Source organism: Microtus pennsylvanicus, chromosome 2 (genome assembly GCF_037038515.1).
Source record: "Microtus pennsylvanicus isolate mMicPen1 chromosome 2, mMicPen1.hap1, whole genome shotgun sequence".
NCBI lineage: Eukaryota > Metazoa > Chordata > Mammalia > Rodentia > Cricetidae > Microtus > Microtus pennsylvanicus.
In genome coordinates, this window is record NC_134580.1 from 59,415,003 (window position 1) to 59,434,952 (window position 19,950).

General features: G+C 38.6%; 1 protein-coding gene across 6 annotated transcripts in view; it reads right to left on the reverse strand.

Moving 5' to 3' along the window:
- Window positions 1-19,950, reverse strand: part of Oxr1 (oxidation resistance 1) — a 366,376-nt gene that overhangs the window by 286,937 nt on the left and 59,489 nt on the right. For all 6 annotated transcript variants that reach the window (XM_075961070.1, XM_075961075.1, XM_075961077.1 and 3 more), the window contains exon 2: window positions 3,149-3,308. In XM_075961070.1, the coding sequence (XP_075817185.1) occupies window positions 3,149-3,171 (23 nt within the window). In that variant the 5' untranslated portion in view covers window positions 3,172-3,308. The remainder of the gene's footprint in view (window positions 1-3,148; window positions 3,309-19,950) is intronic.

Sequence of the window (19,950 nt, forward strand, 5' to 3'; positions counted from 1 at the left end):
GTGCCATCTCACCAGCCCTGATGTGAGTTTTCTCAAGTCGATTAGAAGGACAAGCAGAAGCAAGTTAAGCTAAAACACAGTTCCAAAGAACCAAAAAACACGACCGAATTGCTTCTCACTTCTAGGCAGACACTGTTCCGAGAAACCCTGCTAGAGGGGCCCTCTCCTTGTGGCTTTGAATCTTCCTTAGAGGCACAGGTCTCCTTACTCTCATCAACACACACAGACTTAGTTTCCCCTGTGGTTGTCTCTTCCACAGTAGAGTACACACTCCTTCAAACAAATCGGGTATCTAGGCACTCATGTGTTACATGCCAGTTAAAAACCTGACAATACCATTTATTTCCAGTATGAGGAAGTACAGTCAAGTCTTTGTTTCTAGACTTCAAAATACAGCCATATCATGGACAATAGCAATTTCATTAAATTCCTGTAATTTTCTAAAGAGGTTCCACTGAGAACTGGAAGACTGGTAGGCTGCTATACGTTGCTAAATACATGCAAGGTAATCTCTCCTCAAAGCACAGGCTAGAAGTGTAGGAGATATGAAAAATGACAAAGATTAATATGGAAAAGATTCGTCACTTCTTACAAGAGAAAGGAGCATGAGTTATGGCTTGACTTGAGTCCCTCAGACTCCTTTCCTACTCTTCTGTACTAGAAAGAGGCAGCTCAGATGCCGAGAGGGAGGATGATTGACAGAACGGATGAAGATCTCCCTGCATGGGAGCCTAATGTACACAATGGTGAATTACAGCACCATGGCCTCACTTCCAAGACCGTTGAGCTGTCAACGTGAAGACAATTGTTTTTTTTTTTTCAGACATGTTAGATTCTATGCATGGCTTCTGAATTTAAATTTTTCTTTTAGGATGAAGGTATGCATTCTCATTAAATTGCCTGCTTAGCATTTTTTCACTCATTTCTACAGCATCTATTTGCAGAACACCTGCCAACATGTGGGAGCCTGGACAGACAATTAAGCTGGGATGATTCTCTCTCTCTCTCTCTCTCTCTCTCTCTCTCTCTCTCTCTCTCTCTCCACAGACACACACACACACACACACACACACACACACACACATCTTGTTTTCTTGTTTCAGGTGGCCTTAAATCAAATCATCCATCACAGCAGGGTGTTGTGAGGCTCCCAAAGCCAGATCCCTGTGTCAGCCCTGTGCGGCCGCTGTGATCTGGCTCAGACTCACAGGGTCGTGAGATTGGACAACAGCATCTGCTTTAATCATCTCTTCCTCCTCCTGCCCACATCTGCTTTAATCTCTTCCTCTGCCTGCTTCCCCCTCCCCCTTTCTTCCCATCTCCTCCTCCTCCTCCTCCATTCCTCTTCTGCTTCCTTTCCACTCTCCTTCTCCTGGCCACTCCCCCTCTTTGCTATGTTGTTTGCATCTCATTATTTATTTCTTTATACTTGTGTTCCTATGATTACATGTTCATGGGCATATGTACACACACATGTGGAAGCCAGGAGTTGACACCGGTTGTTTTCCTCAGTTGCTTTCCACCTTTGGTGTGGTGGAGTTCATTTTGTCAGGTCGACTTCGTAGTCACCCTCCACCCCCAATGGATTTTCAAATCTCCATCTCTTAGGCACTGGGGTTACAGCAATGCAGAGCCATGCCCAGTATTCAGCACTGAGGTGCTGAGGATCTGAACTGAGGTCTCCATGTTTGAGTGACAAGTACTCTACTATCTCTCAAGCATGTTTTGGAGCCTTTCAAGATTCATTTCTCACACACTGGCCAAGGTAAAATTCTATTTTAAAAAATGGGTCAGCATTTTTCACAGGTTTTCAGAGTCACAATATTTAGAGAAATTAAGGTTAAAAATGTGATGATAATTTTATATTAATAAAAATAGAAAAGTAAATTACATTCTATAGCAATAATTGACTATTTATTTCATTAACACTTTACAGAATATATTTTAAATATTTTAATTCTCTTTATTTTTTTTATTTTTAAAATGAGGCCCTCAACACCCAGGCCTAAGAATCCAAGGGCACATACTATGGAAGCCATTCAGAATTAGGTCCTTCAGAAATACTACTCTAAATTTGAACAAATAATTATATGCTTTGCCCTAAATAAATTGCTTACTTATCTAGAAATGAGTTCAGGGAGTTGCAACAAGTCAGCAAGGAAACCCTGACTCCGATGCTATTTCTGTTTGCAGAAGAAAATGAAATGTGCTCTTAAAGAAATGGAAGGCTACCAGGCTTCTCTTCATGGTCCTGTACTAAAGACTGCCATTTCACATTAGCATCATTAATTCCTCTTTTTACTTCTAAAGAATATTCCAAGTTCCACGAATGGCTTCAGACTCATCAAATACTGCTACTGGCACAGAGAAGCTGCTGATCGACCAATGGAATTTTGTGTTCTGTTTAGTTTAATTTAGGTAGTTTATTTTTATTTATTTTTTTTGAGATATGGAACTAGAAGAAAAGCCACACTGATGAGCAAATATCTATTCTGTGCACAAAGTTACACTTTTGGTTTCTCAGACCTAAATCAGAGAGTATACACATGAGGAAAAGGGCACTGGAAAAACAGTCTTCCAACCTCTCATTCCCCTGGTGTGTACGGGAAAGGTAAACATGCCTCTGGACCCCTTTCTAGAGTCCCCATATGTCACCGCACTGATGATGCTGAATGTGGATGCTGTAAATCTCACAGGACCACACCCTGAGCTGAAGAGCGACAAGCAATCAATGGCTACCGAGACAGAGAAAGATTCCATCTTTTCCAAAGGTGAGACCCCGAATAGGTTCTCCAATCCCATGCAGTCAGCACTACACATGTACATATGAGCAACACAAATAACTCAGCCGGTGCTACCAATGTATGTATGTTACAATAATAACTATAGAACAAGCAGTCATGAATTTGATAAGGGAGGAACGCAGGGAGTTGAGGAGATGAGAAGGAAGGAGAAAATGATGTAAATAAGGCAATTATGTACAAAATTATCAAACAAGAAAAGAAACATCTCTTCTCCCTCGAATATAGGACAATCTAAAAATCCAATTTTTCAAGTTCTCTTCACAGGTTCTGATAGCAGATCTTTCACAAAATCCTGCTACTGTAAACATTTCTGTGTCCTTGAGATGAGAAAGCAATTCACTCACCATGATAGATTGGATACAGACATTGCCGCAACCGGTGAGGGAGTCGTCTCTCGATGTCACAATAAGGAATCAGTAGAGCCTCGTCACAGGACCACTGCAGGCTTCTGCTCTGCTGTTGGAACAGGCACAACCCACTTACTTGCTCAGGGCTTGAGCAGACCTGTGAAGAAAATGAAAACGGTGATGTCTCTAGGACATCATCTTATGGACTTCGGTCAGTTTCTTTCACCCAGGCCAAAACGCCACGCTCAAAGACAAATATCTCTGCATACAATTCTTTAGGTGTCTGTTTCATATATTGTCCTATAATCTTGAAACAAAATTTTCTCTGAGCAAAATTTAAGTCCATCAATACTGTTATCATTAATAGGTCAGGCTATTTTCTATTATTCTAATAAAAAATACTTATTATGTATAAGTATATGTGTTAATAACATGAATGTGGGTTGTGAATAAATATTAATGACATTCATATAATATACTGACCCTATTTTCAAGAAATATTTTATTCCAAAAGGTCACTAAAGCATAATAGAGGAGATTTTCTGCAGAAGCCACCACAGGATACACATAGACAGTCTTAGAAGAGGCCCATCAGTTATCAAAACACTTAGTTAAACAGTTTTTAAAAAATCTAATGTCCAAGAGTTTTAGAAGGTCAGTTTATTGTCTCTTACATAAGTAAGTTTGAAGCAAAGAAGTTTACAGAAATAGAGGAATTCCAGTGGGTAACAACAGATCTTTCTTTCGTGTCTCAACATGTATTTTCTTCCTGACCTTAATTTGGGCTGCTGAGAGCTAGTGAGAGTCTACACACCAGCCAACAGAGAGGGGAAAAAATAAAAAAAAAAAGAATATGTGTCCTAAAATCTACAGAAAACATTTATGCTTGAATTTTATTGATTAGAGCCTGGTAATTTTGACACCTTTATTCAGAGGAAGATGAAAAATAGAGCTGTTTCTCTGGGTATTTTTTTATATCGAGATATTTACTAATGTGTCTACCTTTAGGGAAGGGTAAAGCAGATTGGGAGGAAAACTAGCAGAATCTGCCCCCACACTCAACACACAATAAGTTTGACTCTGAAGTATTTTATAAATTTGGTACCTTTCACAGAAAATGAACCTTCAATGGTAGAGAGGTGGAATCAGCCTATAGGTTACTAATAACTTTATTTGCATGATTTATAGAAATAAACATCACATGTCATCTTGCCTAGATCAGTCAATGGTCAACATATATGTATTGTGTCCGAGTACTCACCAGATTAAAAAGAATTACTAAGGATAGTGTGATGGATAATCTTTAATGACAGCTGACTGGACCATGAAACACTGACCAAATCAGCCAAGCACATGTCTAGATGTGATCCATGAGGGTATCATGTGTACGCTGTCCTAGTCCATGGATGGATTAATAGCTTGATCAGGTACCTGGGAGACTAAGAGACTGTGAGAGGTAAAGACACACTGGAGGAAGTTGGTCATTTGGGGTTTCTCCTTAAAAGCTGTACCTTGCCCTAGTTCCCTCCCACTACTGAATCGCTGTACTTGTTTCCTGTTTGCCATGAGATAGGGAGCCTCAGATACATCCACTGGTTACCATAGTAACCTGCCTCACCTGGGGTCCAGATGCAATGGAGCCAGGGAATATGTAATTGCTGTGGGACAACAGTCTTGTACCCTGGAAGGATTGTTTCTTGTACTTGTTTAATAAAATGCTGATTGGCCAGTAGCCAGGCAGGAAGTAGAGGCGGAGCAACCAGAACAGCAATTCTGGGAAGAGGAAAGGCTCAGTCTGCAGTTGTTATCCAGATGCAGAGGAAGCAAGATGAGAATGCCTCACTAATAAAAGGTACCAAGCCATGTGGCTAACACAGACAAGAATTATGGGTTACTGTAAGACATAAGAGTTAATAAGAAAGCCTGAGATAATAGGCCAACCATTTTATAATTAATGTAGGCTTCTGTGTATTTCTTTGGGACTGAACGACTGCAGGACTGGGTGGGACAGAAACCTCTGTCAACATGTATTAAAATTCAGAAGTGGTGGTTAGCTAAAACAAATCCTTCTACATTTAAGTTTCACTTGGTCACAGCCATTTAAAACTTATAAAAATAAATACAAGATTAATAAAATATAGTCCATATAAAGAACTCACATAGATGCATCCAACAAATAGACAAAATTATACATGCAATAAAAATCAGTGATTTTTGTGCTAGCGTATTTGGGTCACCGTGGTAGAACAGAGAACTAAACTTAATTCCAATTATTCCAAATCTGACCAGAAACTGACTGGAAGAAAAAAATTTGGCCCTCTCATACAATGAGCAGTTATGAAGGTCCACATGCTAAATTGACTGAGTACATTCCAAAAGAAACGGTCAAGTGTATCCCTCTTTGGTTAACTGTTAAATCACATAGATAGACATTGCTAAGAACACAGAAACTCCATGTTTTGTCACCCTGATCATTCTCAACTTTTCTTACGTACTGCTTGACACTGACCAAGGACTCAGTTACTGTGAACAGCATGTGCGGAACATTTTCCAATGCAATACATTCTTCTGGATATACTTAATTCTTTCTTTAGAGAGCTGTGTATCTGGATATCATTAGTTTAATACACAGTCAAATTGCCTTGACTGAATTATACTTTGCATTTTTACCAAGAGTTTCCACTGAAGGATATAATTACAGGAAATAATAAGCAAACACAGGACCTATGAAATGAGCTACTGGGTTTGTTAGAATATTCACCAACACAAAAATACTGTCTTTATGAACATTCACAGGAAGAAAGCTCTGTCAGATTTCAATACCAGGAAAAGTACTGTTCTCAATTTAAGTATAAATTTATAACTTTCAGCCAAAATGTACTATAACAAAAAACAACTATCTGTCCTTTCATTGTGTTGCAATACAGAGTATTTTCATGTTGAAGGAAATCTTTCAAAGCATATGAAGTGAAATGACATCACCGAGTGCCCAGGTGGGCTGGAAACTGTACGTGCAGATATAGTTGCTCCTGTGTGGTTGCTCTTAGCGCAAGGTTAAGGAAAACAGCTTGTGAACCTAATGAAATACCCTCTAATTAATAAAGATATTAGACACAAGTAGCTCTTAAACATAATAATGCATCACTGAGATGGTGCTTTAATAAGATGTTTAAACATCTATTATTCATGAATAAGATTTTATGTTTCTAATGCAGCTGAAGGGATACTATATTTTGTCAAGCTCACCAAGTTGCAATGACTTTGTGATTCCGTAACACAATATACAAAGTAACTTTGGAGATAATGAAGCTATAAAATATTACTTGGAAAAATAATCACAGTGTTCAAAAGTTTGGGCCATAAAAACTCATGTACTAATTATAGAAATGAAAATTGCATTAAAAATGTACTACCTGCATTTCATGAATTGCAGTGTTTTGCTCAAAGAAAAAAAGATCTTGGACCTGAAAGATGATACCGAGTACAATATTCTGATGTTTAACGGATGACCTATTCTGCTCTAAGTGGCATGCTGTATTGGTGGTGATGTAGAACATTCATTCAAATTCTACTGTAACTACTGCCAGAGACAATGGACACAAGTGAATAAAATACACCAGTTATATTATATTACATCGGGAAGAATACTTTTATACTGATGATTCAAAGCAGATGTCAGGGAGACAAATTACCATGAGAATATTAAACTCTTGATTTGTATATAATTTAGATATCTTTAAATATCACATGACATCAGTGATCTCCTTCCTTTTCTGTTTACTTACAAACGAACTCTATGGGTCCATATTTTAAATTCTAGGCTTTCATGGTGGTTGCTTGTTGATTATTCTCAATCACCCAACAGATTAATTTTCCTCTACTCTCTCTTATCCACATGCTTTGGGGGATATGTACAAGATCCACAAGTCCTGTGAATCCTTACCTCAATGCTTCATACTCTTTTGAATTAAGCGCTATCAAATTTAGCAATTAAAATGCATACTGTGTGTCATTTCCCAGAGCTATTGTCAGTTTAGAAAGAAAAGGACTGTGTCTTTTGTTAGCTACATTCTTGAGTTTCCAGAGCTCTCCGGGAATTAATAAACCTGGAGACAGGCTTGAGAGTGCACCACGCCACAACACAGAGAGACCTGACTAACTTATTGGACAATAATAACTTTGCAAGCTATATCAGTTTCACCGAATAAAATTTACTGAGTAATCTTGATCTCACTTCACAGTGCTCCCACTGGCAATCACGGCTTCTTCTATTCCATTCTTAACCACAGATACTGGCTCAAAGATCCCACATTTCATTCACAAGACATGAACCTTACATAACAGCCACAGTAGAGTTAAAGGGGCAGGGTTCAAAGAAGTCTCTGAAGACAGGACAGACAGTTGACCCAGACACAGTGGGTCACTGTGGGTGGCTGAATACGATTTTCACAAGCACAGTGTGAGATCTGTTGGTGTCACAGAGAACTTTGCAACTTCAAAGTAGTGCTGGTTCAGGGCAGTGTGGGCTCAGGGCAAGGAGAAGATAGATGTAGGACCAGGAAGAGACTCTGTCATTCAACGGGGTCATCTCAAGCAGCAGGGAGAAAGAATGCTAAGCAGACGCAAAGGGGACAGTCAAGAGTTCATCTCCTCTCCATTCCGTGATGTATACACAACATGGCCAGGGGTTACTGCTGTGTGTTCTTGTTTCAGATGCCCTTCCTTTTATTATCCAGATGAGGCGGTGATAGCCTTGAGTGATCTGTGTATTTGAAAAGTTCACAGGCCTGGTTTTAAGACACCCATATGCCTTTACCATCCCATTTTACTGTAAGTTAATAGACTGTCCTTTCTTATCTGCAGGACAAACTTTCCTTATCATCCATGCCATTCTGGACAGAAGGGGATTTCTTGCTACCACAAACAAGGAGCAGAGCCCTTCTGCCTCACAGTTGTGATCAGCATAGATACAACTGCTGCTTTGCAAAAATAATTACCTGGAGCAAGGAAGAGCCTGAAGTCCACCATCTCACAAGAAATGAATACTTAGAAAGAGGTGATGGTCGGAAACAGGGCACAGCCTGATCTCCCGAAATCAGAACAGTTCTCCCAGCCCATGAACTCAGACAGCACCTGCCCAGCCACACAGTCTGTGCTGCCAAAACGCATCTCACAGACTATCCTTCACCCTAAAGGCTTGTCCAGTCATCTTCAGCTGCAGGGTAACAAATTCTGACTACACAGGAAACCAGTGGGAAAATGAGTCAGTCCTGCAAGTCACTTCATTCCTATAAGGGCTCTGGAAACAACCCTGCCGTCCAGTTAGAGTTCCTCTCAACAACAGTCCCCCAGCAGGCTTTTCTGTTCAGTGACTTTCTAGGAGACATTTCCTTCTATGACTGCACACACAGGCCTGAAGACCCAAGTCTCAGATGGAGACCCTGAAAGCACCTGTCATTGTTAGTACCCAACTGAAGAAAGGGACAGCCCAGCTTTCCCAGAACCTTCCATGGTGACTCAGCCACAGACCTAAAGTCTAGCACCATGTCAGGAAAAGCTGAAAAATGAAGAATGAACTTCTTTCACTACAAGAATAAATTTCCATCATCATTACCACTGCCATTATATTTTTTTGGAATTGGTATAATGAGGCAGGCAATATAAAATTATTTCATGAATTAAAAACAATTCTTTCCATATAAATATTAGTAATAGAATGGCAATTTTTCAGGGTGTTTACTAAGAGAATTGCCTCTTTTCTTTTCAACTATAAAATTTTAGTCTTTATTTTTGATTTTGGGGACATAGTTAAGGCTTGGGACCTGTTTACATTTTCCTTTTAAAATGTATGCATATTTATTTGTCTGCTTATTTATTTATTCTTTTCAGACTGGGCCTCATGTAGCCCAGGTTAGCCTGAAACTCACTATGTTGCTGAGGATGACTTTGAACTTGTGCAGAGGTGAAGCTCTCTGCTCTCACATTCTGAGTCCCGCATTACAGGCAGGCACCCACAATGCCTGGTTTTATGTGGGAAGTGGGGATCAAACCCAGAGTTGCATGCATGCTAGGCAAGCACTCTTCAAACTCAGCTACATCTTTAGCTGAAACTATTTATGCTTTTAAGCTATTTTATCTTGACTTAGATTTGCTTACCAACTATAAAATATGAAACGTGTTAATTCCAGAGATTCAGTCACATTTCCAAAACCGTTTTGTCTCTCGATTCTATTGAGAACATTGGCTAGTGGTATGAAAATTAGTATCTTTTGGTTTGCAAAGTAGGGTTAACTAAAAATGACATTCTATCAATTTCTATAATCTTAACATTTTTAGCAGAATGCAGAAATATATCCCTCTCTAACACCTGAGTGATTAAGGTCGGCATGGATATAACCTCTACTCTACAAAGGTTCAATAACCTTCCAAGCTGTTTTTGTGCCCACTGGTATCTACCCTGAAAATACTATCTTGGCACAGGTCGAAAAATTCCCACATTGAAGCTTCAGATCAGCACAGATGGTAACCTTGGAGACAAGCTAATGCAAAGCTTCATGTGTCTTTTCTCTGCAGTGCAGCTGTCATTTTGGTTGTGTTGAAGTCACTTCATGGGCAGTATTAGTATTCAGTTGGGTGTGTCGGCAATGGGTCTAAAGCTTTTGTTGAAGGGATCTGGTTATACACACTTCAGTCTGAAGCAAGCTCCTACCTCCAGATTACAAGGAGTCTTTGATATATTCAGAGAAATAATCCATAATGACCTTGCAGCCATTTTAAAATATGTCACTCAAACAGAGATCACTCCAAAACTGAAGTTTGTGATATTTTCATTCATCTCGATAAATGATTACATAATATGCTGTTATAATTTCATGAGACAAATTTGTGTTATTTTTGCCTGAACTACAAAGACAACTTTCTGGCTGCCCTTGGAAATCCTTCTTTTCTGATCATGTTTCTCTACTGCCTGTAGAATCTTTCGATTCCACATCTTATTGGTTCTTTCCTTTCTGTGACCCTGATTCTGCAGTCTTTGCCTAAACTGTGAATTCAAAGGATACCTCTGTTCTCATTTGCTTCCCTTGACAAAGTCTAGAAAGTTCTACTCTAGACACACTGCATTCCTTTTCACCAACCATGGATGTGTCCTGGTATTTACCTCAACAGTTTCATCAGCTGCCAAGCAGCCTAGATTTAACCAAGGAAGCCTTTGGTCAGAATCCACTCCTTCTATGTGGCTTCTGCTCCCTGGAGATGAGCACTTCCAGCTTGTACTAAACTCCACGAAGGAATCACCATATCCTATGTCTATGTGCTTCGAGGCTCGTCTAGTGGCATGTTCTGCACTTGTGCACTGAGAGCGGCTGCATTTGGCTTTTGTGGTGCTCTTTTCCCTTCCGCCATGGTTATCACGTGGGCATACCTATCTCTGCACAAGGTCAAGTCCACTTTATTTTTAGTCTTGGTCCATTTTTTTTCCACGTTCATTAACCAGGAACCAATTATAATTGTTTTAAATGGACCAACACAACCAGTGAAATGAAATTCTCTAAACAGTTCCTTCGTGCAGTCTTCAACCCTTAGCATCTAGTGGGGATGAGCGTTGTCTGATGAGAACCCGAGGGACTTCCCCAAGCACCAGTGTTTTCTGCTGCACTTTGCACATTACCGACAGCTGGAATTCGTTATATTTGCCATGAAAACGTCCCTTTAACACTGCAAATAATATTTTAAAACAATTTTAAGAAGACACAGATACATTCAAACTCCCTGTTTTGAAGTGAATCCCCGTCATCTAAACATTATGGTCAGGATCCTCTTCACACTGACTATCTTATCAATCCTCTTTTTCCACTCACATTAATTACCCACTCTGCAGGGAAATGATGCTCACCCCTCTCTGAAGGCTGAGTATAGCAATCTGCACTTTGGAACGAGTTAAAAGTCAAGCTCAGTCCTCAGCCCCAAGCTCACATCTTCCAGGTGCACATCATTCTACTCAAGAGCAACAATGAACTAGCAAGTGTTTGAAAGAGTACAATCTGTCTCAACCAGCCCGTGCTTTCAGATTTTCCAATGCATTTTGATGAGTCACTAAAGGTTCAATCCCGTGTGGATGAGCCAGTCAAAAAGACTGCCAAAAAGCGAGCTTCATTAAAGACAGAAAGAAACAAAGCAGCAGATTGAATTTAAAAAAATATATTTCAAGTAGAAAAAAATACTTAGGCACATTAAATAAATCTTTGTGTACTCTCAGAACATATGCATTGCAACACTCAGAAGTGATTTTGGAGGAGAATGGAAAACTTCCGGTAAACAATAAATGTACTTCAAAAATTATTTATATATGTGTGTATGCATGTGTACATATGTGTGTATGTGTAGGGGGTGCCTGTGTGTGTACAGATGCAAACAGACATGTGTGTTCACTTGTGCTTAGAGGTCAGAGGACAAGCTCTGTGTCCTTAGGTACCTTCCACTTTCTCCATTGTTGTTATTGTTTTTGAGATTTTGTTACCATGTAGGCTAGGACAGCTGGTCAGGACACTTCAGATATGCTTCCCACCTCACTATCTCTGAGATTGCAAATGCATGCCACCACTCCTGCCTTTTAGCCTAGATTATGGAGATCTGAACTCGGGCCTTCACACTTGAGAAGCAAGTGCCTTATCAAAAAAAGCATCTCCCCAGCCAATACTTTTGTTATTATTTTAAGAACTATTATTGTTTTATTGTGTGTGTGTGTGTGTGTGTGTGTGTGTGTGTGTGTGTATTTTGCCTGCAAGTATGTCTATGTACCACATCATGCACTATTCCAGGAGGGCTGAAGGAGACATCAAATCCCCTGATCTGTAGTTATAGATATCTGTAAGCCACAAAATGGGTGCTGGGAATTGAACCAAGGTTTTCTGGAAGAGCAACTTTCAACTGCTGAGCCGTGTCTCCATAATATAGCAATATATTTATGGAGTACAACATGGCATTTATATAGAAGTATACAATGTGTAATGATCAGATCAGGTTCTGAGCATTTCAGTTACTTCAAACAATTATCATTTATTCTTTGTAATAGGAATATTCAAAAATATTCTGTAGTAGCCATTTTGAAGTATGCAATTAATGTCAACCATAGTTATCCTACTGTGCCATATATATGTTCTAAATCTTTACATGGCTTTGGATAGCAGAAGCATATGCATTTTTAATCATGTGTTTGTGGAAGATTTGTGCATTTCATTGTAAATTAAATCTAAAGAAAAGATTGTAAAATATTAAATATTCATTAGTGGTATGTTTCCTATAGTCATATAGCATACACTTTGAGATACATCAAATGAAGATGGATGGTCAATGGATCTTTTAAATTTAATGTATTTCTAAATGTTTCAGAGTAAAATTTTGAAGAAAAAAACAATAAAAAAAGAATGCAAGGCAGTATATATAAACAGATGGATTCTTATCTCCCCCACCCTGTTAACCCTGAAAATTGCTTTAAAGTCCATCACTGCACGGCCCAGATTGATGTGCCAACATTCGTCTTAAAATGCCTCCACCCCTCCAGCCCTCTAAGTCCTGTCAATACGAGTCTGGTTTCTCTCGGAATAAACAAATGAACTCCACACCCATATGTTCCAGAACAGACAGAAAAGATCATTGTGTTCTTGCTTCCAGGAATCTCCCTCTCTCCTTGACTAAAAAATTTATACATCCCTGCTTAAGTATCAGTAATTCAAAACTCTGAAAAATTTAACCTCATTGTGTAGTGTACATAATGTTACCATAATGTTTCTCAGATTTTTTTTCATATTATGGTTTTCTCCTCTGTGAAAGAGGAGCATTGTTAGTAGCAATGTATTGTTTGACTACACAAGCAAGAAATATCTGTTTAAAAAATTTGCACTTTGAAGCTTCGGGCTATGGGGGTAGAGGATATTTCCTATAAGAAAAATAAGGATAATAAAAAAACAAAGTATAGTAATACTTATTTAAAATATAATGACTTGTAGATATTTTAGAACATTCAAAAGAGCAAGAAAAATTCAATAATTATTGATTCACTTATTTTATCTGAATCCAAATAAATCTTCAAAGTTATTGACATTTCTTTGTTTGACAGCAAAGGCTTCTACATAAAATATTCAGTTTCCAAAAAGTAAGACAGACAGATAGACAAACGGACAGAAATTTTTTCATAAAGAAATTTGTTCATTGCCAAATGGTCAGCCCTGAAAACATACACAGAGGTAACATTATATGAACTGAGCAGATTATGTTTAGCAATACATATGTATATAGAAACATACATACACATAGAATAACAATAAAAACAGGCTATGGATTTGAAGAAGACTGGATAAAGTTATATGAAAGGGTTTGGAGAGAGAAAAGTGGGGAACAAATGTAATTTTATTATAATGTAAAGAAAAGTATTTTTTAAAGGAAAGAAAAGAAAACATAAGAAAGAAAGAAACCTCACTTCCAAGAGAAGAAATGACCATAGCAGCTGGGCAGCCTTACAGGTAGAGAGCATGCGGAGAGTGCCAGTTTCTCGAGGATATGGTGGTTCCTGGTGAGGTGTTTCCCACAGACACGGACACCAAGAAATGCGCTTGCACACGATTCTTTTGAGTCAGCAAATGGGTTTTTTTTTTTAGGACATTATAACATGATCAAAATTGGTCCTTATCTATTTCCCTCCCTGAACGTGGAAAAGAACAGACTTCTCAAAGTGCCTCTGACCTAGAGTCCTCCACATATACACTTTAAAGAAGTTGCTTATGTGTGTGGATGCATGTTTGTATGCATGCATATATGTTTATGTGTGCGCGCACATGCTTATATGTGTACGCATGTTTGTGCATATACGTATGTTTATATGTGTATGTATATTCATGTCTGTGCATATATTTATGTGTGTACATATGTTTGTGTGTGTACATTTATGCATGTGTATGTATGTTTATGTGTGTATGTATTATTATGTGACACATCTCCACCTTGTGAAGTTGTCACCTCCTGCTATACTGAAGTTCCCCTAGAAGGGTGGGAGCTTTTTATTTAACGTTTCCTCTTACACTCTAGCATGTTTAACTATGTTAATTTTACTACTAACAGATATGAGTCTAGGTAGACTGTCTAATAAATGAGGTAATTCTATATTATTATTTATAAAAAGAACAACATACTATTTTAAGTATCTTTTCTATTCCTTAATCTTTAGTTCCTTAATTCAAGACTCCTCAACCTAAATTTATATCCTATACCTGTTGAATATGTTCTTCACGACATACTAGAGTATTTATATGTTATATAGTGGTCTTATTGCAATACAAATTAATGGTGGTAATTGTAAAGGAAATTATTTACAGACATGGCATAGAAAAATATTGGCATGCAACCCCTTTGGGGTGTAATATATAAAAAGATAAGGTTAATAATAACCATTAAGATGTTTTCTATCCTCTTGCGTCAAAAAAGATGTCAAAGTCTGGGTTCACTCAATACTTCCGCTGTTTCTATTTGCTGACCTGTGCACTAAGAATGATGCAAGTTTGTCTAATGTAGCTTTGGGATTCGCAAGATCGGCTGCAAAGGCTTTGCAAATATCTATAAATGTCAAATGATACAGAAGCTCAAGAGAGAAAGTTTAAGATGCTAACTCTGTAGAAGGCAACATAGATTCAAGTCACGCTTCTCTAGGATTCCTGGTGCTTTTACAGTTATTCCTTTGTCTAACACACAATCAAAAAGCAGGAAGAGTGACTAGGAGAATGCTAGGAGAGGAAAGAAACTCCCTTGTCACTGAAGGATTTAGGTCCTATTAAAGAAAAATGGACACAAAATATTAAAGGGATATTAAGTCAAGAAATAATAAATGTTGTGACTAAAAATAAGTCACAGAGACCAGCAGTGCTCAGACTATGATTTCATATGTGATCAGAGAAGGCTCAGCTCAAAAGAGGTGAGGCTTAGGAAGAAAATTCACAATGAGACAACTTAACATATCTCTAAGTATTTGTGAACATTGAAGGGTTGAAAATGAATCAAAAATAAAAATAGGATGTCTGGTATCTCAGGTAACTGCTTTGAAGCCCATCATTAGGCACACGTGTGCTGTCTCCAAGAGGCTGGCCCAGAGACAATTTCAGGGTTTTCCAGTGAGCCCCTTGGCAGGTCCCTATAATGACCTCTCTGAATCTGAGAAAACTTTCTCTCTGGTTTGTCGTTGACAGCTACTCCAACGACAGTTTATCTGTGTAGTCACCTCAGCAGGAACATCAGGGCCACAGTGAGGGGGTTTAAAGAATATAGGTTCTTTATAAAAGTTTGAATGAATGATGAGTCTAAGTCTTCCTTTCAGGAGTGCTTTGGGGGCTGGAGAGATGGCTCAGCGGTTAAGAGCATTGCCTACTCTTCCAAAGGTCCGGAGTTCAATTCCCAGCAACCACATGGTGGCTCACAACCATCTGTAATGAGGTCTGGTGCCCTCTTCTGGCCTGCAGATAGAATATCGTATACATAATAAATAAATATTGCAAAAAAAGAGAAATGTACAAAAGTGTTTTGGACTATAAATTTGTCAAACATTTTTTATCGTCTTAGAAAACCGTGTATTGTAAAAGAAATATCCAAATGCAAAGGATATTGCTTACACATTAGACAATAAAACCTAGTATTTATTGGGCTTTATGTCTATTCATATTTTTATAATCACCTCACATTTATATACCATAATGTCTGAAGTGCTTATCGTATCTCCAACTCGGTTGGTAGTACTTGTACTTTATTTCATCTAATCCTTCAGGCTTCAAATTCTGTCTTCACTTGATAAAGTTTCATCAACTTAATAGTGGGGAAAAGAGTAACACTTTCTTGAAGTATTATAATAAATATCTGATAATAAATGCCGTACTCTTTGAGACTTCAGGCAGAAGGCAGAAGAGCACATAGATATTTTGGCACTCACACTGAAATGGTGTTGGTAAGGTCTACTCACAGCTGTGAGAGCAGCAGGACAGGCCAACTGTGTTCCTCTAGATAGCTGTGCACAGTCCCTGTCCAGAATGGTCTGTGTGTATATGCTCCACCTCTACTTGGTAAATCTATCAACACTCACGTGAAAATGCATTAGTGAGGCAACAACCACCAAAGTGCACTTTGAAACCACATCCTCACTGAAGAAACAGAAGAACAGAATGTCACTGTAAAGAGGAAAAATGAAATCTGAAATATGGGTTCTCTTAAGAGCCAGGGAAGTAACAGTAAATGGAAGACGGTACCAAGATAAACATTTTGTTTCCTCTGTCTCATATGCCAATGCCAGAGCCAGTCTCCATCTAGAATCTAGCTTGCAGACAGCCAGGGAACCAGGGAGGCCATTTTTAGCTGTTCTTCCTGTCTTTCAACTCTAGCTCCCAGTCTTATTCCCAGCTTGGAGCAGCCCACCTGCTGTGGTTGTGGCCACACCTTTCTCTGTGCCCATGGCCACTCCTTTCTCTGTGCTCCCACTCCAAAAGGACCAAGCAAATTTCTCCAACAGCCTTTCTTCCTTGCCCAATTATTTGGTCTCACCCACCAATGCCAGAGACAGTCTCTCCCTAGAATCCCGCTCACCATGGTTTCCAAAGAATCAGATCGGATCCTCATGGTGGTTGAAGCTCATCCTCCTGTAGGCCTTTTCCCCCTTTCCTTCTACAAAAAATCCCCGTCTCTGCCTGTCAGCTCCCCTTACCTAGAAACAAGATCTACCAAGAGGACCCTTTTTAGATCCTTGGTAGTTCCACCTAGCAGAGACTCAGGGGGAACTCTATCAAGCAACACACAGGCACCACCCACCCCGGAGAGGGCAACAGAAACCAAGGAAGATAAGACCAGATATCAATACCTAGGTTTACAGTCATCTGAAACTCAGATGCATAGTCACCAGAATGAAAACACAAACAATAACAGGATATCGAACACACTAGACTTCAACTCAAAATTAATTAAGAGATAGGGAAGAACACTTCAGACTCATTAAAGGGAAAAAATCCACTAATATGATGTTTTAATTCTTAACATCTATGCCCCAAATACAAGAGCACCCATGCTTTAAAAAAAACATTACTAAAGTTTAAATCACACATTGACCCTCATACATTGATAATGGGGGACTTGCCAATAGACAGACCATCCAGAAACAACTTAACAGATAAATGCTGGAGCTAACTGATGTCATAAACTAAATGGACTTAACAGATACTTACATTACATTTCACCCAAACACAGGAGCTCGTGGAATGTTCTTGGAAATTGATCACTGACTTGAACACAAGGTAAATCTCAACAGGTACAAGAGAACTGTGGTAACACCCTGCATCCTATTGAACTATGCAGTTAGTTTTATGTCAGCGGGATAGAGGCTAGAGTCAGTAGAGGCAACTAATTTGAGAAAATGTCTCTGAAAGACCAAGCTGTAGGCAAACTTGTAAGATGTTTACATTTTTAAATTAACGATAGTCTATTGTGGGTGGTGCCATCCATGGGCTGGTCGTCCTGGGTTCTATAAGCAAACAGGCAGAATGAAACATGAGGAGGGACCCAGTAAGCAGGAATTCCCCCTGTCCTCTGCATTAGCTACTTCCTCCAAGTTTCTGCCAAGTTGCAGTTGCTGTCCTGACTTCTTCTAATGATGAACAATACTATGGAAATAAGTACCTTCCTTCCCAAGTATGGTATTTCAACAGTAATAGTAACCCTAACCAAGACAGTGACCACCACTGGCTAAAGCTGGATATCAACAGCAGAAAGCTTACAAACTCATGGATACTTAACAACTCACTACTGAATGAAAAATGGATCAAGAAAGAAATTAAAAACTTTTAATTTTATTTTCTACAGGTCTTTTGCTCATACATCATGGTTTCTGATGTTGTATTTTTATGGGATTTGTGTGTTTGCCAACATTGTGTCTCTGTATATATTTGTGTTACTTTTGCTCTTTCTTTGCCTCTTTGTTTTTTCCATTTGTTTAGTCTTATTCAGTTTCATTTGTTTTTATTTTATATTACTTTATTATTCTTTTCTTTTTCTTTTTTAGATGCCTGTTAGTTTCCTAATTACAAAGAGCAAGAAAGAATGTGAATTTGGGAGTGTGGGGAGGATCTGGAACAACCTGGGGGAGACAAAACCATAATTGGAATTCACTGTATGAAAATCTATTTTTATAAAGAGTAAAACATAAAATAAAATAATTTTGTTCATATAGATTATATATGTAAATTTCCTCTTTTGATAAGAGAAATATAGAGTGTTCACAAATTTACTTGTTTCCTAATTAGATTGATGAGAGAGAAGATAGAAAGGAAAAAAGAAAAAAAGAAAGGAAGAAGGAAGGAAGACACGAAAAATGTGGCAACATAAATTCATATTTTCCTAAAGTAGTAAACTTTCTATAGATCTCAATGAATACATTTAAGAGAATAGAAGTCATAAAGCACAAATAATTTACGAGATAATGACAGTCTAAGAGTTGTAAGAACTGGGTAGATAGAGCAATTATTGAAGTGCTTGATCTAGAAGCATTAGAACCTGGACTCCATCCCTGAAAGCTCCATTAAAGAGCTCATCTCTATGACACGATTTACAATAGCAGTACTGAGAATGTGGAGATGGGAGGATACTGGGACTCACTGGCCAGCAGCCTATCCTACCGTGGTGAGCTCCAGATCATTAGGAAATCCTGTGTCAGCACAGACAGGTGCTCACCAGTTAAGAGCACTGGCTGCTCTCACAAAGGACTGTGTTCAGCTGTAGCACCTACATCAGGTGACTCCTAACCATCTCCAACTCCAGATCCAGGGTCTGCTGACATCTTTTGGCCTCCACAGACATGTGAATTCATGAGGTGTATATACAGACCAGCAGGCGCATGGGTGTAACACACACACAACACACAACACACAACACACATACACACACACACACACACACACACGAGACAGACAGACCGACAGACACTAATCATACTTGTGCCTTCAAGTAAAACCAAACTTAATTTTGAGATTTTTGACTATTTTTATTTGTTTACCTCAACTGTAAAATCCCATGTTGCTGTAGTTTTTATAAGACCTTTTATAATTCTATGTTTTTCTTATGTATGATTTTAAATAATGAAGTAAAATTCTTTTGAAAATGGAACGCTGAGTACATTTCCACATAAGTAAAAGCGACTGTCTAAGTTTCCAGTGGAAAATTTGGCGTCCACTTCTTCCTTAGGGAGTATATTTCATTTTTTCCCCTTCAAACCTCTAGTGTTTGGAACGTCAATATATTTAAGAATTTAAACAACAACAAACCTGACAGTGCTTAAACCTCTCTGGATCTAGGAACTGATGGGCTGTTCTGTAATGAGCAGAATGATATAACAAAGTTGATGGCTGGCCTACATCCCAGGACACTGCTTATCACGCAGAAGGTTCTGGGCTATACAACCAATGATGCCAAACTTGCGCTCTGCGGAACAAGGAAGCTAAACGAGGTCACCCGGTGTGTCGACTCAGGAAACAATGTTTCGACTTCTCTTCCTCTTTCAAGCAATTTGTTTGGGCTTCCCATGTTAGGGCAGCTCTACTTTTAGTTGATTTGTATTGGTCCTAACGCCATGCGTGCAGAATATATTTAGGCTATAGTCATCTACATAATATCTTACCCTTTTTAATTAATTAATGTAGCATATATTAGAGATATTTGACTTTTAAAAACCACAATTAAAATCCCATCTGGAAAAAATCATATTCATGAATCATATTTGTGCTGTC